Source organism: Ranitomeya imitator, chromosome 1, assembly GCF_032444005.1.
Source record: "Ranitomeya imitator isolate aRanImi1 chromosome 1, aRanImi1.pri, whole genome shotgun sequence".
In the NCBI taxonomy this organism is placed as follows: Eukaryota; Metazoa; Chordata; class Amphibia; order Anura; family Dendrobatidae; genus Ranitomeya; species Ranitomeya imitator.
Window position 1 is genome coordinate 782,599,435 of NC_091282.1, and position 18,390 is coordinate 782,617,824.

The 18,390-nt window shown below is 45.0% G+C and overlaps 1 protein-coding gene and 1 pseudogene across 1 annotated transcript in view; one reads left to right on the top strand and one right to left on the bottom strand.

Moving 5' to 3' along the window:
* UNC79 (unc-79 homolog, NALCN channel complex subunit) overlaps window positions 1-18,390 on the top strand; it is a 305,852-nt gene that overhangs the window by 281,760 nt on the left and 5,702 nt on the right. The window contains exons 45-49 of the mRNA XM_069737139.1: window positions 10,085-10,174; window positions 10,257-10,432; window positions 10,517-10,703; window positions 12,030-12,227; window positions 12,709-12,786. Of these exons, the coding sequence (XP_069593240.1) occupies window positions 10,085-10,174; window positions 10,257-10,432; window positions 10,517-10,703; window positions 12,030-12,227; window positions 12,709-12,786 (729 nt within the window). The remainder of the gene's footprint in view (window positions 1-10,084; window positions 10,175-10,256; window positions 10,433-10,516; window positions 10,704-12,029; window positions 12,228-12,708; window positions 12,787-18,390) is intronic.
* LOC138658113 (large ribosomal subunit protein eL37 pseudogene) lies at window positions 3,802-4,157 on the bottom strand (annotated as a pseudogene).

Sequence of the window (18,390 nt, forward strand, 5' to 3'; positions counted from 1 at the left end):
ACTGCCCCTATGTACAAGAATATAACTACTATAATACTGCCCCTATGTACACGAATATAACTACTATAATACTGCTCCTATGTACAAGAATATAACTACTATTATACTGCTCCTATGTACAAGAATATAACTACTATAATACTGCTCCTATGTACAATAATATAACTACTATAATACTGCCCCTATGTACAAGAATATAACTACTATAATACTGCCCCTATGTACAAGAATATAACTACTATAATACTGCCCCCTATGTATAAGAATATAACTACTATAATACTGCCTCTATGTACAAGAATTCAACTACTATAATACTGCTGCTATGTACAAGAATACAACTACTATAATACTGCCCCTATGTACAAGAATATAACTACTATAATACTGCCCCTATGTACACGAATATAACTACTATAATACTGCTCCTATGTACAAGAATATAACTACTATTATACTGCTCCTATGTACAAGAATATAACTACTATAATACTGCTCCTATGTACAATAATATAACTACTATAATACTGCCCCTGTGTACAAGAATATAACTACTATAATACTGCCCCTATGTACAAGGATATAACTACTATAATACTGCTCCTGTGTACAATAATATAACTACTATAATACTGCCCCTGTGTACAAGAATATAACTACTATAATACTGCCCCTATGTACAAGAATATAACTACTATAATACTGCTCCTATGTACAATAATATAACTACTATAATACTGCCCCTATGTACAAGAATATAACTACTATAATACTGCTCATGTGTAGAAGAATATAACTGCTATAATACTGCCCCTATGTACAAGAATATATGTACTATAATACTCCCCTATGTACAAGAATATTATTACTATAATACTGCCCCCTATGTACAAGAATATAACTACTATAATACTGCCCCTGTGTACAAGAATATAACTACTATAATACTGCCCCTATGTACAAGAATATAACTACTATAATACTGCTCCTGTGTACAATAATATAACTACTATAATACTGCCCCTGTGTACAAGAATATAACTACTATAATACTGCCCCTATGTACAAGAATATAACTACTATGATACTGCTCCTATGTACAATAATATAACTACTATAATACTGCCCCTATGTACAAGAATATAACTACTATAATACTGCTCATGTGTAGAAGAATATAACTGCTATAATACTGCCCCTATGTACAAGAATATATGTACTATAATACTCCCCTATGTACAAGAATATTATTACTATAATACTGCCCCCTATGTACAAGAATATAACTACTATAATACTGCCCCTATGTACAAGAATATAACTACTATAATACTGCTTATGTGTAGAAGAATATAACTGCTATAATACTGCCCCTATGTACAAGAATATAACTACTATAGTACTGCTCCTATGTACAAGAATATTATTACTATAATACTGCTCCTGTGTACAATAATATAACTACTATAATACTGCCCCTGTGTACAAGAATATAACTACTATAATACTGCCCCTATGTACAAGAATATAACTACTATAATACTGCTCCTATGTACAATAATATAACTACTATAATACTGCCCCTATGTACAAGAATATAACTACTATAATACTGCCCCTATGTACAAGAATATAACTACTATAATACTGCCCCTATGTATAAAAATATAACTACCATAATACTGCCTCTATGTACAAGAATTCAACTACTATAATACTGCTCCTATGTACAAGAATACAACTACTATAATACTGCCCCTATGTACAAGAATATAACTACTATAATACTGCCCCTATGTACACGAATATAACTACTATAATACTGCTCCTATGTACAAGAATATAACTACTATTATACTGCTCCTATGTACAAGAATATAACTACTATAATACTGCTCCTATGTACAATAATATAACTACTATAATACTGCCCCTATGTACAAGAATATAGCTACTATAATACTGCCCCTATGTATAAAAATATAACTACTATAATACTGCCTCTATGTACAAGAATTCAACTACTATAATACTGCTCCTATGTACAAGAATACAACTACTATAATACTGCCCCTATGTACAAGAATATAACTACTATAATACTGCCCCTATGTACACGAATATAACTACTATAATACTGCTCCTATGTACAAGAATATAACTACTATTATACTGCTCCTATGTACAAGAATATAACTACTATAATACTGCTCCTATGTACAATAATATAACTACTATAATACTGCCCCTATGTACAAGAATATAACTACTATAATACTGCCCCTATGTACAAGAATATAACTACTATAATACTGCCCCCTATGTATAAGAATATAACTACTATAATACTGCCTCTATGTACAAGAATTCAACTACTATAATACTGCTGCTATGTACAAGAATACAACTACTATAATACTGCCCCTATGTACAAGAATATAACTACTATAATACTGCCCCTATGTACACGAATATAACTACTATAATACTGCTCCTATGTACAAGAATATAACTACTATTATACTGCTCCTATGTACAAGAATATAACTACTATAATACTGCTCCTATGTACAATAATATAACTACTATAATACTGCCCCTGTGTACAAGAATATAACTACTATAATACTGCCCCTATGTACAAGAATATAACTACTATAATACTGCTCCTGTGTACAATAATATAACTACTATAATACTGCCCCTGTGTACAAGAATATAACTACTATAATACTGCCCCTATGTACAAGAATATAACTACTATAATACTGCTCCTATGTACAATAATATAACTACTATAATACTGCCCCTATGTACAAGAATATAACTACTATAATACTGCCCCTATGTACAAGAATATAACTACTATAATACTGCCCCTATGTACAAGAATATAACTACTATAATACTGCCCCTATGTACAAGAATATAACTACTATAATACTGCTCATGTGTAGAAGAATATAACTGCTATAATACTGCCCCTATGTACAAGAATATATGTACTATAATACTCCCCTATGTACAAGAATATTATTACTATAATACTGCCCCCTATGTACAAGAATATAACTACTATAATACTGCCCCTATGTACAAGAATATAACTACTATAATACTGCTTATGTGTAGAAGAATATAACTGCTATAATACTGCCCCTATGTACAAGAATATAACTACTATAGTACTGCTCCTATGTACAAGAATATTATTACTATAATACTGCCCCCTATGTACAAGAATATAACTAATATAATACTGCTCCTATGTACAATAATATAACTACTGTAATACTGCTGTAATAATTTATTATTTTCGTTGCCGCCTGTGAGCTGACTTTGTATTTCTGATATGTTGGTGTGTGTGTTTGGGAGCAGATTTCATGTGGAGTGTGATAGATTTGTCTGTGTAATGGAATCTTCACGTGTGCATTTTTTTCTGGTATCTTCCCTGGTTATGTGGAGAGGATGATCAGACTTTTTGTTCGTCTTCTCCTTCTGCCTTTAAAATTTGACATATTTCATCTTCATTAAATAGATAAAAATTAATGGATGCCGGGGAGACTTGCTGGGGCCGCAACTGTTAGTCTATCAGGCTGGCGCTGCTTGTCCGTGGTAATGCTACAGATTTATGCAGTGGGGCGCTCCCGTGTCAGATTTTCTCACTGTAAACAGTAACTCTATGAGGTCTCATTAAGTCTCAGACATCAATCAGTATAAAGGGAGATTTAGACAGTAGAATGTAGGTTTTATAGTGGATTTAGTGTGGGTGCTGCTTAATATCCTGTCAAACTAATAAACTTCTTTTTTTTTTTTTTTTTTTTCCGCCACATTTATTATAACAAATTTCTGTCCTTAAGATGAGCTTGAAGCCGCCACTGCGGCCCTCTTGGGTTTAGGTGTTGTGCCTTCACGGAATCCATTTTTGAATCTGCGGTTCACAACTTTCAGATGTCGCATGCGGCCAGTGCCGGTGGTATTGCGTCTCTTCGCCTTGGCACTCCAGTTGTACTTTCTCTTGCGCTTGGCTGGGTATCCACACTTTCCACAGATGGTAGGCCTTAGACCCGCAGCGACGGCACAGAGTGTGCGTCTTATTGCGACGCTTTCCGAATGACGATGTTCCCTTCGTCATCTTCCCCAGCGGCCGATACGATAGAGCAAACTAATAAACTTCTGATAACTATAGATGTCTTCTGCCGCCACAATCCAGATCTCCTATGCTCCTCTGGAGTTTTGTTTTTTTTCACTCGTTTTATTGAAAAGGTAATAATATGACAATGGCCAACAACATAGTGACTTTTTAAATGATAACAATCAATTCTGAATATTCAGACTCGTAACAAAGCATGCTGAAGATTAATCAGGCTTCATGCATTGCAGTTATACAATTACAACGTCACTCAGAGTGAGATGTCGATAAATCATACAAATCAACAACTTATAGATGAACAAGACTTACTTGACTCAGGATCTAGTTTCAGAATGTAATTTATATTAAACCTTATTGTTATAACCTCTACCCACTATTTTCACCATGTCTTGAACGTTAGCCAAAAGGGGTTTAGGAGTTTTTCCTGTTTGCTGAGATCTAACCAATATCCCCTAACACTTTTTGAAACTTTTCTGGGCACTTCCTATTTTTATGTATACAGTGTTCATATGAAAGCACAGATTTCACCATTTTTATCCACATGGAATGATTTGGAGGTCGTCTATCCATTGCATAGCTATTGTTTTCCTAGCTAGAAATAAAGACTCTCTGAGAAATATATGAAAATGATGGGGCCATGTTTCATTATCCAAACAAATATAACGATACTGATTTATTATATAGATAAAAATTCTAGTGTTTCTTCTCAAAAGAATCTGCCACATCATCTGCCAAAAATCCACATTTTTAGAACCACACTTTAAGCACATGGCATCCCTAATTTTGCCCATCTTCCTCCACCTAACCAGTGTGAGAGAACTCTGATGCATGATACATAACTTAATTAACTTATTATTTACATCCAGAGACAAATATAGATGGGATTCAAGTAAATCCACAGCTAACTCATCGCCCAGTGATGGAATCTTGGATTTCCATATATCCAGTGTATTATTATTATTATTTATTGTTATAGCGCCATTCATTCCATGGCGCTTTACATGTGAGGAGGGGTATACATAATAAAAACAAGTACAATAATCTTAAACAATACAAGTCATAACTGGTACAGGAGGAGTGAGGACCCTGCCTGCGAAGGCTCACAATCTACAAGTGTATTAGCATGTATGAGCAAGGAATATACCCTAGAGATCAATCTACCTAGGCCTTGAGATTTGACAATACCAATTAGAGGAAAAGAGGAAAAAAACACATTTCTACCAGAAAACTGTATATTAAGTGTGTGTCGTATCTGTAGATATTTATCCACGACCACTAGGAACTAGCTAACTGTTACACTATCAGTGGTCGTAACCATGGATACCTAAGGTCTTAAATATAAAATAAACTATTCATGTTTGGTATGGGCGTACTCGGAACTGGGGAATCATACTGCCATGTCAGTTTTACCATAGAGTGAGACTGGTAAATAAAAAACACAGAAAACAATTGTGGAATTGCCCTTTTTTTGCAATGTCACCACACTTGGAATTACTTTCCTGTTTTCTAGTATTCCGTATGGTAAAATGAATGGTGTCATTCAAAAGTACAACTCTTCCCGCAGAAAACAAGCCCTCATAACGGCTATATTGACAAATAAAAATGTTATGGCTCTTGGAAGAAGGGGACGGGAAAATGGTCATGACGTGAAGCGGTTAATATCCCTCTCTTCCCCCACAATGCAAAATTCAGAAGTATTTCAAAATGAAGTAGTCCAGGGTTATGCCATAGTGGGGCTTCCAGTGGGATATTCCTGTAATTATATACGTACTTTTTTAACTTCCATCCATAGTTTTCTGGACAATTTATGAATGGGAAGTAGCTTGTTTTTTCTTGGACAGATTTGATCTTCGAGTATAGGCCATAAGAGAGTAGAATCCAGACAATTCGCCAATTACCTTTCAGGTTTAGTCACATCGGCCTGAACCCAAGGCTCTAGGTCAGGGGTCCCCAACTCCAGGCCTCGAGGGCCGCGAACAGTGCAGGTTTTCAGGATTTCCTTAGTATTGCACAGGGGTTGGAATCATCACCTGTGCAGATGATCACATTACCACCGATGCAATACTAAAGAAATCCTGAAAACCTGCACTGTTGGCGGCCCTCGAGGCCTGGAGTTGGGGACCCCTGCTCTAGGTATTTAAGCTGACTTGACAAAAAATATAAAAACATGTTAGAGAGCGCCATTCTAGCATGTTTTGGGTCTTTGTAATTTTGCCAATTGTACCTTGGGTCTAGAAGATCCACACACTATGGAGATGATCATAGCATTGAGGGTTTGTTGAAAGGAATTTAATATCCATATAAAAATGTGTTGTAAAATATATAAGCATTTAAGTTGGGCAACAATTTTAATAAGAATAATTCTGTCTTCTGCAGAGAGAGCGAGGGCAGTTCATAGTTTAACTGTATCCATAAATAAGGGAATCAAGGGGGGAAACATTAAGAGTGATCATCTCCAAGGCTTTACTAGATGAAACAATACCTAGGTGTTTGAGTTCATTTTCCACACTTAGAGCGAATACCACGGAAATTAGTAAGTTGGATCTTTGATATAGCAAGAATGAGATTGATGTATCTGGTGATGATACAAATAATAGCAGATACATAGGTCAGATGATCCTACCCAGATTTGTGAATTATTCCTCTATAAATTTGGTCTGATCTGATACGTATGGCCAGTGGCTCTATGACCAGCGCAAACCATAAAGGTGATAAGGGACTCCTCCCGGCAGCGCTGGCACTCAGATCCACACTGTCAGGAAGAAATTAATTTTATTCCCCCCCTGCAGGTTTTCGGTTTTAGTCATGGGGGGCCACGCTGACGTTGGTTCAGTCACCGCTCAGTGTATATAGAGCGTCGGCTGTAACCGCGCCCCCCGCACTGACTGACAGTGGCCCTAATGATGAGCTGCTGTCATTAAGCCGTTCTCTATACTGTGAGCAGTGATTGAACCCGTGTAGTCGCCACCACGGGGACTGAATCCAGAACCCTCCCGGGGGAATAAAGTTAATTTCTTTCTAGCATCGTGGGTCTAAAGGTACCGTCACATTAAGCGACGCTGCAGCGATATAGACAACGATGCCGATCGCTGCAGCGTCGCTGTTTAGTCGTTGTGTGGTCGCTGGAGAGCTATCACACAGACAGCTCTCCAGCGACCAACGATGCCGAAGTCCCCGGGTAACCAGGGTAAACATCGGGTTACTAAGCGCAGTTAGTAACCCGATGTTTACCCTGGTTACCATTGTAAATGTAAAAAAAAAAACACTACATACTTACATTCCGGTGTCTGTCGCGTCCCCCGGCGTCAGCTTCCCTGCACTGTGTAAGCGCCGGCCGTAAAGCAGAGCGGTGACGTCACCGCTGTGCTCTGCTTTACGGCCGGCCGGCGCTGACACAGTGCAGGGAAGCTGACGCCGGGGGACGCGACAGACACCGGAATGTAAGTATGTAGTGTTTTTTTTTTTTACATTTACAATGGTAACCAGGGTAAATATCGGGTTACCAAGCGCGGCCCTGCGCTTAGTAACCCGATGTTTACCCTGGTTACAAGTGAACACATCGCTGGATCGGCGTCACACACGCTGATTCAGCGATGTCAGCGGGTGATCCAGCGACAAAATAAAGTTCTGGCCTTCTAGCTCCGACCAGCAATGTCACAGCAGGATCCTGATTGCTGCTGGGTGTCAAACACAACGATATCGCTATCCAGGACGCTGCAACGTCACGGATCGTTATCGTTCTAAAGTTGCTCAGTGTGAAGGTACCTTAAGTGTCAGCACCGGACAGATTCACAATGCCATTAATATGCAGATTAACCCCATCAGAGGTTGTTACCTCCTCCTTTCTGACTCTGCACCCCACCCATCAGCCCAAGCGTATTTATAATCAACTCTGGTTCCTAACAGCTTACTTTAATGTGCACATTTGTAACCCAGGAGAGGCATGTTTCCCTATTCACACTGTAGACTTTTATAGCACAAGAGAGGCATTTATTAGATGACTAGATGGAGGCCTGATGCTATCGCATCGGGAGGGCAGTAATGTCATGATGGGGGTAGGCATGAGGCGCTGTTGTTGCCTAATGGCATCCTGTGATAATCTAATGACTTTTGTATCAGGGGACTCATGTGCTTGACGCCTACGCTTATATGCATTGTTTTTGTCCCAGTGATGCTGTTGCTCTTCAAGAGTCTCATTTGCCCTTTGTTGTCTTTGACATGTGCCTTTGCTGCTTTCCTTTCATTGTCATTGGCGTACTTTTTAGGAGGAGTCATGTTGGTGTTGATATTTGCTTTTTAAAGGGGTTTTCCCTCAAACAACAGTTCATTTTAAAAATTGTCTGTGTCTGACTATGTACCGAACATACCAGAGCTCCTGGGCAGGGGAGGAAGCAAAAGACAATACTGACATTACAGCAGGAGATCAGAGGATACATTCTGTAAGGTAAAATATTTTTTAAAAACTGTCAGTGAAATATTTTACTTCACAAAATGAAACCACCGTGTTCCCCTGCTGTAATGTCAGTATTGTCTTTTACTTCCTCCCCTGCCCAGGAGATGTGGTATGCGCCGTACAAGGTCAGACACACTCACCACAGCTCCTGGGCAGGGGAGGAAGCAAAAGACAATACTGACATTACAGCAAGAGATCGCAGCGGTTACATTTTGTGAGGTAAAATATTTTTTTTAAAACAGTGAAATATTTTATCTCACAAAATGAATCCACTGTGATCCCCTGCTGTAATGTCAGTATTATTTTTTGCTTCCTTCCCTGCCCAGGAGATGTGGTATGCTCCGTACACGGTCAGACACAGTCAATTTTTAAAATGAACTTTGGTTCGTGGGAAAACCCCGGGATCAGCCAAATGATTCACTGCACCTGTGCGTAATTCGCAATAAATCAAACCGCCGCCATCTTTGTGCAGACAGATAGCGGCGGTCACATTAAAACTGTGCCAATATAGCGGTCGGTGAACTTCCTCCGCTTGGAATTCTGGGATACGGTAACATTTGGACAGAACAGGAAATTAAAACATTACAAGGCAATTATATAAATAGATAGGACCTATCAGGGAAGTGTCACCTTGTCGCGGTTGATGGGCTCACATAAATTGGCCAATTAATGCGCTAAGAACCTTCACTTTCTTAAGTAATTTTTTCAGTTTTTTTTACTTTTTATGACAGTTTACTCAGCCATTACGAGAGATTTTGTGTTCGCATATTTATTGTTCTCTACAGAGTGCTGCTGCGTTCTTCCTTTTTGCAAGATCTGCAGGTTAATAGTATTTTTTCAAGTGACAGCAAGCTGTAGATTTGAAAAATACTTGAAAGTGTAATTATCATTCTCATTTCATAAATCAGCAGTACTTATGAAAATCAGCAACTTGATAATATCTTTATTAGAGAAATTGCTTCTTTTACCTCCTTGACTGATATTTCACTCTCACTTTATGGGTAAAATCTGTATTCGGTGAAGAAAAATATAAACATTTAGGGTATGTGCACACGTGGTTTTGAGCTCTGCGGCTTTTTCCGCAGCGGATTTGAGAAATCCGCAGGTAAAAGGCACTGCATTTTACCTGCGGATTTGCCGCAGATTTTGTGCGGATTCCGCAGTGGTTTACACCTGCTCCATAACAGGAATCTGCAGGTGTAAAACGCACAAAGAATTCACATGCTGTGGAATGTAACCCGCAGCGTTTCCGCGCGTTTTTTTCCGCAGCATGGGCACTGCGGATTGCATTATCCATAGGTTTACATTGTACTGTAAACGCATGGAAAGCTGCTGCGGACCGATCTTTGTCCGGTTTCTGTCCTGTCTGTCCTGTCTGTGTTCTCTCTGTGTCCTCTTTGTGTCTTGTCACTTCAAGGTTTTGTGAAGTAAAAGGTCTGTCTCCAATGTGATGACATTGCCTGTGTCCTCCTTTGTAGTGCGGCACGGCAGCCATGGAGTGCACCAGACAGTACATTGGGGAGATCTTGGATTTCATTGCAGATATGCACACACTGACCAAGCTGAAGGTAAGTCTGGAGCCTTGGAAGGCCACCACGGACGCTCATGTCTGGCATATCATGTGATGAGCCTACCTCCTCTCTCCCATAGAGCCACATGAAGACCTGCTCACAGCCTTTGCATGAGGACACGTTCGGTGGACATCTCAAGGTTGGTCTTGCCCAGATTGCTGCTATGGAAATAACACGTGGAAACCATCGGGACAATAAAGCGGTGATACGATATCTTCCCTGGTTATACCATCCGCCATCAGCCATGCAGCAGGGGTGAGGACAAGAACAGAGCATTCTGGGAAATGTGTAAATTAATCTACATGATACTAGTCAGTTTCTGTCTTTCTCACCCCGCAGTCCTAAAGAGTTCATCGAATGTGTCACTCACATCCGACTTCTATCGTGGCTTCTCTTGGGGTCTCTTACGCATGGTGTGGTCTGTGTGAATTCACCCTCACCCTGTATGCCAATCCCATTAGATGCCGGCTCTCACGTGGCTGATCATCTGATCGTCATTCTCATCGGGTTTCCTGAACAATCAAAGGTAAGGCAGCAGCAAGACAAAAAAACATGACAACTCTGTATATGAACATAGACAGTCTTAGTGCATAAGGACATATCAGACCGCAGGTAGTGTGATTATTAATCAAAGGGCAGGGAAAGCGTATTGTGTTTGAAGTTGTGATTTAAAGGGATTGTCCAATTAGACTGATATATACAGCGTGTCTGTAAAGTCATGGTGCACTTTTGACCAGTCACTGGAAAGCAACAAAAAACGATAGAAATGAGAAATCTGCTACAAATAAAAGAAAAACTCTCCCAGTTTCAAACCTATTCAGTGCAGTTTGATGTGACTCCATTTGTTGCCCTACACACATCCAAACGATAAGTTCTTGCCACACACGGGTAAGGACGTCTGGTGTAACAGAGTGAATAACGTCTGTTATTCTCTGTTTTAAGTTATTAATGTTGTTAATACGTTCAGTGTACACATGTTGCTTCACATAACCCCAAAAGTAAAAGTCTAAGGGTGTCAGATCCGGGGATCGTGGTGGCCATGGCTTGACAGAACCACTGCCTATCCACCACCTGGGGAATGTTCCATCCAGAAACTCACGAACAATGATGGCGTAGTGTGGAGGAGCGCCGTCCTGTTGAAAGATGACACCTTCTGGAATTTGTGGCATTGCATACAATTCCAACATGTCAAGATACGTGTTTGCCGTCACAGACCGCTCCGAGATAAAAAATGGGCCTATCACCGGGTTTCTCACCCAAACTGCCGGTTTCCTTCAACTACTTATCCTTATTCCTATGTGGTGGCGCTTCGTTATAAATGCGCCAATATTCACATATCACTTTTGTCACGGATTCGAATCTAGCGAGGCACAGAACACATTGAACTTTCCTCTGTACCGTCCACCTCTCGACTGGCATGGAAAACCACACAGCTGGCATAAGCTTGTGGTTGCATGATGTCACAGACCTGGCAGTGTATCAATCAGAGTTCAGTTTATCAGGGGTTAATTTGGCTGGGGGCTCAGCAACAGCTTAAATGAGTTTGTATTGTTTGATTGGTTCTTGTTATCTCTCCCCATGAACAGGTCTGATATGATTGGGCCAGAGAAAGGGCGCCAAAATGTAAACTGTAAATAGATCCTGTGGTGACTAGTCAAAAGTGCACCATGACTTTACGGACACACTGTTGTACAGTTTCCTTCTTATTAAAGGAGCTGTCTTTGTAATGCCAGTCATGCTGTATCCTCCAGAGGAAGAGACACTATCTGTAGCCCAGATATTTAACTTCTGGTATTGAATAATGGGATTTCTTATCCAGACAGCCTCTATAACGCAAATTTCATGTCTGCAGACCTCTGTGCTCCACATGTGCTCGCTCTTCCATGCCTTCATCTTTGCCCAGCTGTGGACCGTGTACTGCGAGCAGGCAGCCATCGCTCCAACCGTTCAGAACCAAAACGAGTTCAGCTTCACGGCCATCCTGACGGCTCTGGAGTTCTGGAGCAGAGTCACCCCCAGCATCCTGCAGCTCATGGCGCACAATACTGTGGTGAGTATGGATGCCCGGACTCCTCTGCATGGTCCAGTCAATCACTGGTAATTGGCGTTCCTGTAGAGCTCGACTAATTTCATCTCCACGCTGCAAATGTGATTATGCAGATAATATCACTGGGCTGCTTTCTGTCCAGCCCTGAGTGGCATTTAGAGAACGCAGGAGCGAGGCTGAGAAACCTGCCTGCAGAATGCAAATTTAGTGCTTCGGGGAGGGCCATTTTCCTTCTAGATTCCTTTACTTTTACCTGTTCTGGTTGCTGATATTTTGCAGCCTTTGGGAATTTGATTGGAAAAGCAAAAAAGGGGGTACTGATATTGCAGGACGGAAGGTGGGGACTTTTTTTATTTGCCCTAGAACGTTTTCTGCTTAGTATAGACATCACATACAACAGTGGAGATCATGCTGACAGCAAAAGTTATAGCGACTTCTGCTAGATGACTGCTGCCGACCGCCGTAATGTTTCCTGTTCTTGCAGATGGTGGAGATGGTCTGTCTACATTTGATCAGCTTAATGGAAGCGCTGCAGGAGTGCAACTCCACAGTTTTTGTAAAGGTAAGACGCCCCTACCTGCTGTCTGTCAAATTGGACTGTCAGGGCTGCACACAGAGGGGGCATTAACCCCTTAACGACTGCCTATATGCCTTTTCACAGCAGTAGTTAAGGGTACTTAAACCACAGCACCGTTAATTAACGGCACTGTGGAAAAGTGTATAGCGCCCTCCCCCCCAGAGTCGGATTTTCTCCGGGGTCTCGGCTGCTGGGGGTAGCTGAGACCCCAGAGAGCATAATTCGGGTCGGTTTTTACTGATACCGGGGTTACAACCCCGAAAAAAAAGTCCGATATGCCATTTAATTTCTCTCTCCTCTTATGTGATCGCTCATCAGAGGAGAAAGAAATAGGGTCCCCCCCCCCCGGGTCCTCCTCCCCCACAAGCGCTGGCATCTTCTTTCGGTAAGAAAATGGCAGGCGCATGCGTAGTGCGCTCGCCAAGATCTGCCGGCAGGCACCCGACAACAATAGATTTTTTCATATTGGTTCATTTTAATCACTTTAATAGACCCTATCACAGAGATCAGAATAAAAAAAATTGTAAATGAACCCCGCCTTTATCACTCCCTTAGATAGGAAAAAATAATGAAATAAGGATACTTTATTTTTCTCCTTCGCCTCATTGGGGGACACAGGACCATGGGTTATGCTGCTGTCACTAGGAGGCTGACACTAAGCTGAGACAAAAAAGGGTTAGCTCCTCCCCTGCAGTATACACCCTCATGCTGGCATGCAGAGACCCAGTTTAAGCTTAGTGTCCGTAGGAGGCACACTGATTTTTTCTCTCTTTTTTCATCTATTCCGGACGAAGGGGGCGACGGATTCTTCTAAGGTCCGATCTCCCCCGAACCAACAACAGGCGAGCACGGGAGTTTCACCTCACCGTATCCTCTCCTGCGACGTGGGAGCCACTGCCTGAGCTGTCCTTTTTTTGGGCGACGGTTTCTCCCCTAATGGGCCCCGATCTCCCCTTATACAGACGAGCACTGGTGTTCCTACCTCCAGTATCCTCCTCTGCAGCCAGGCCTTTTTATTGCCGGACATCTGCCCTGTCCACCAGGTTCTACCCTCGGCTGTACAGTGGCTTTATCCCAGTGGCGTCCGTGCAGACCACACTGCATCACCAATGTGACTTGTGACTCAGGTGGTGGACGGTTCCTCTCCACCCCCCATGTGGGGTAGGTGGATAGAAGGCTTCCCAACCCCTGCACCGTTCCTATATATGGCACCATGGTTCCCTCTCACCTCCATTTCAGGGTAAGTGCCCGGTGGGGGGACTGGGGGGGGGTGTCGCCGGCGGTCAGGAGGGCTCCTCATCCCTGGGCTCCATCTGCAGGCTTTTTGGGCGGTCCCTGTCCCTTTCCGGCGCTCGCGACCGCGCGCCGGGCCGAGGCCGCAAATTTAGTCCCCGGCTTCGGCCTAGCCGCTGGTCGCCGCCGCTAAGCTCCGCCCACTCCAGCCAGTGTCTGTGGCGCCGCCCCCCGCTCCTGGCGCTTCTCACAGCCGCCGAGATTTCTCTTCCTGATCTCGGCGGCCATCTTGGTCCCTCTCCTCAGCGCCGCAGCTCCTGCCTGTCGCATCTCTGGTGCGTCAGTGGCCCACGTGCAGCCGGCTTCCTCCTCTCAGAGTGAACACCCCAGCAGTTCGTCTCTCCTGGATAGCGGGACACAGGACCGGGGTAAGGAGACATCGTTAGCTCCCCTCTGCAGCGCCCTCTCAGTCACTGGTCACCTCTATATAGACCCTGTAATTTTGTCTGCATTAGCATCATGTCGCAGTCAAGGTCTAAAAAATCTTCTAAGGTGCATACAACCTTCTTTTCTGCGTGTACCACCTGCCAGGCCCCTCTTCCCAGGCCTCAAAGCTCTCCCCTCTGCTCTGCCTGCGATGCCCCGTGTGCCCAGGAGCCCTCCACCGCCGCCGACCCTGGAGTACCTAGCCCCCCCCCCGTGGGTCGCCTCGCTTTCTCAGTCCGTGGATTTTTTAGCTAACGCCATCAAGTCCATTCAAAATCCTCCCGGGGAACGGGGCAATCCGCTACAGGTGCTAAGGGATCCCTCCATAGCAGGGGAATCGTCGGCCAGCAGGGGCCGCTCGCCTCTTAAAGAGGCACGGTCGTCCAGAAAACGGACCCGTACTACCTCTCCGGAGCGTTCTCCTCGTCACTCAGACTCTGGCAGCTCCACCTCTCGCTCACCCTCTTTGGGGGCTCGAAGCGTTCAGGACTCTGAACATGAGTCTGAAATTTCTTTGGATCCGGAGGCTCCGGAGTTCAGAGCCACGGTTGACTCCCTCATCGTAGCAGTCAATCACGCACTAAAGGTGGATGACGATTCTAATTCCGCTCCGGAACATGCGGTCTCCTTTTCCAGAACCAAGCGTTCTCACAAAGCTTTTGCCTCTCATCCAGCCTTCCTGGACATAGTCAGGCGTCACAGGGAACACCCAGACAAGCGCTTCACGGGTAAGAAGGTCTTGGTTTCCAAGTATCCCTTCTCAGCTGATCTCGTGAAAGACTGGACGGATCCCCCCACGGTAGATCCGCCGGTCTCGCGCCTGGCTTCTAAGACTCTTCTCTCAGTCCCGGAGGGCGCTTCAATTAAGAGTCCCACCGAACGCCAGATAGACTCTCTAGCTCGCTCGGTGTACGAAGCCTCTGGCTCGTCCCTGTCTCCCTCCTTCGCCGCGGCCTGGGTGTCCAAGGCTATGGTTTCCTGGGCGGATGCCCTAGCGAAATCCATTAATGAGCAGGACCTCCCCTCGGAGATGGCGGACCTGGCTAAGCAGCTAGCCATGGCCAGCGATTATGTTATGTTCGCATCTCTCGACGCGGCAAATTGCGCTGCTTCGGCGGCTTCCAACGCCATCGCTATTAGAAGGGCCCTTTGGCTCAGAGATTGGCGCGCAGACTCTTCCTCTAAAAAATCCCTGATTTCTCTCCCTTTTCAAAGCGGGCGTCTTTTCGGCGAAAAGCTTGACCAGCTTATTTCCGACGCCACAGGGGGAAAGAGCAAGTTTCTTCCCCAACAGAGGCCCAAGGCGGCTTTCCAGCGCCAGCCTTACTTTCGTTTTCGGCCTTTTCGTACCAACTCTGCCTGGTCCAATCCCTCTGGCCTTCCCAGATCGGACCGCTCCGCCCGCGCAGACAGAGACGTTCGTCCATCCTTCAGACCTAATCCCTCCTGGCGCGGGAAACCGAGGCAGCCCCGAACCAGAGGTTCCAGACCTCCCAGATTCCCTTCTCAATGACTCGGGAACAGCGCCAGTCGATCCCAGAAGAGTAGGCGGTCGTCTACTCCTTTTTCAACAAGCCTGGCTCTCCGTCGTTCACGACGAATGGGTCAGAGATCTGGTATCGTCTGGCTACAAGATAGAGTTCTCCTCTCCCCCTCCCACTCGGTTCTTCCCCTCTCGTCTTCCCAGTTCGGGAGCTCAGTCTCGCGCCCTTCTTTGCGCCATCCACTCCCTCCGCCAGAGCGGGGTCATCGTGCCGGTCCCGGAACACGAGAGGTTCAGAGGCTTCTACTCAAACCTCTTCGTCGTGCCAAAGAAGGACGGGACCGTTCGTCCCATTTTGGATCTGAAGCTTCTGAACAGGTGCGTGAGAGTCCGGCACTTCAGGATGGAATCGCTCAGATCGGTCATCTCCTCCATGGAAAGAGGGGAATTTTTGGCCTCGATAGACATCAAGGATGCCTATCTTCACATCCCGATCTTCCCGCCTCATCAGAGGTTCCTTCGCTTTGCCATTCGAGAGGACCATTTTCAGTTCACAGCCTTGCCCTTCGGTCTCGCCACGGCGCCCAGGGTGTTCACCAAGGTCATGGCGGCTGTCATGGCCATTCTTCACTCTCGAGGAGTCGTCGTATTACCTTACTTAGACGATCTCCTCATAAAGGGCCCGTCGTTTCAGGCCTGCGAGTCAAGCGTCCACATTACCCTGGATTCGCTTTCTCGCCTGGGCTGGCTGATCAACTTAGACAAGTCATCTCCCGTTCCTTCCCGTCGGATCTCCTTTCTGGGAATGATCCTGGACACTTCAAGGGGGCTGGTTTTGCTTCCTCGGTCCAAGGTCCAAGCGCTCCAGCAGGGAGTCCGTACACTCTGCCATCCTCGCCCGCGAACCATTCGGTTCGCCATGAAGATCCTGGGAAAGATGGTTGCGGCAATCGAAGCTGTTCCCTTCGCTCAACTCCATCTCCGCCCCTTACAACAGGCTCTGCTGGACAACTGGGACAGGAGTCTCTTTTCTCTCGACCTCCCTTGTCCCCTGTCTCCTCGGGTCAGACATTCTCTCATTTGGTGGACCCTGGGACCATCTCTTCTCCAGGGGAAGTCCTTCCTCCCGTTCCGCTGGTTAGTGGTAACCACCGACGCCAGTCTTCTTGGCTGGGGGGCGGTGTTTCTTCACCACTCGGCCCAGGGTCGTTGGACTGCTCGGGAATCCAGCCTCCCCATCAACATTCTGGAGATTCGTGCTATCAGACTTGCTCTGATTCACTTCCACGCTCTGCTTGTGGGTCACCCAATAAGAGTGCAATCGGACAACGTCACGGCGGTGGCTTACATCAACCACCAGGGGGGTACCCGCAGCAGGGCGGCGATGAGGGAAGTCTCTCTCATCCTTCGTTGGGCCGAGACCAACCACTCCATCATCTCGGCGGTGCACATTCCGGGAGTCGAGAACTGGGCAGCGGACTTCCTGAGCCGCCAGGGCCTTGCCTCGGGGGAATGGGAACTTCACCCAGAAGTTTTTCACCAGATCTGTCTTCGCTGGGGGACCCCGGACGTGGATCTGATGGCATCCAGATGGAACGCCAAGGTCCACAACTTCATCGCTCGATCTCGGGAGTGGACGCGCTAATTTCTCCGTGGCATCATTTTCAACTCCCATACGTGTTTCCTCCTCTTCCCTTACTGCCGAAGGTCATCCGAAAGATCAGGACGGAGGGAGGCCCGGTCATTCTGGTCGCCCCAGACTGGCCTCGTCGCGCTTGGTACGCGGAGCTCGTTCAGCTCGTAGCCGACGTCCCCTTGCGGTTGCCAGACCGCCCAGACCTACTTCGCCAAGGACCGATCTACCATCAGAGCTCAGGGGCCCTACGTTTGACGGCGTGGCTGTTGAAACCTGGATTCTAGCTCGTGCTGGTTTCTCTCAGCAGGTCATTCCTAGCATGCTAAGTGCTCGCAAGGCGTCCTCTGCCTCTATCTACCACCGCGTCTGGAAGACCTTCTTTTCTTGGTGCAGGCTCCGAGGGCTCCCTCCGCTCAGCTTCTCCATCCCTTGTATCCTGAATTTCCTTCAGTCCGGTCTGGATTCCGGTTTGGCCCTGAGCTCTCTTAAAGGTCAGATCTCAGCCTTATCCGTGCTGTTCCAGCGTAGGATCGCCACCAACCTTCAGGTCAAGACTTTCATTCAGGGAGTCTCCCATGTTGTTCTTCCTTACAGGATGCCTTTGGAGACCTGGGATCTCAATTTGGTCCTGGGGGCTCTCCAGGAACCGCCGTTCGAACCCCTTCAAGACGTTCCGCTCTCTGTTCTCTCTTGGAAGGTTGCCTTCCTGGTAGCGGTGACGTCCATCAGAAGGGTTTCAGAGCTCGCCGCT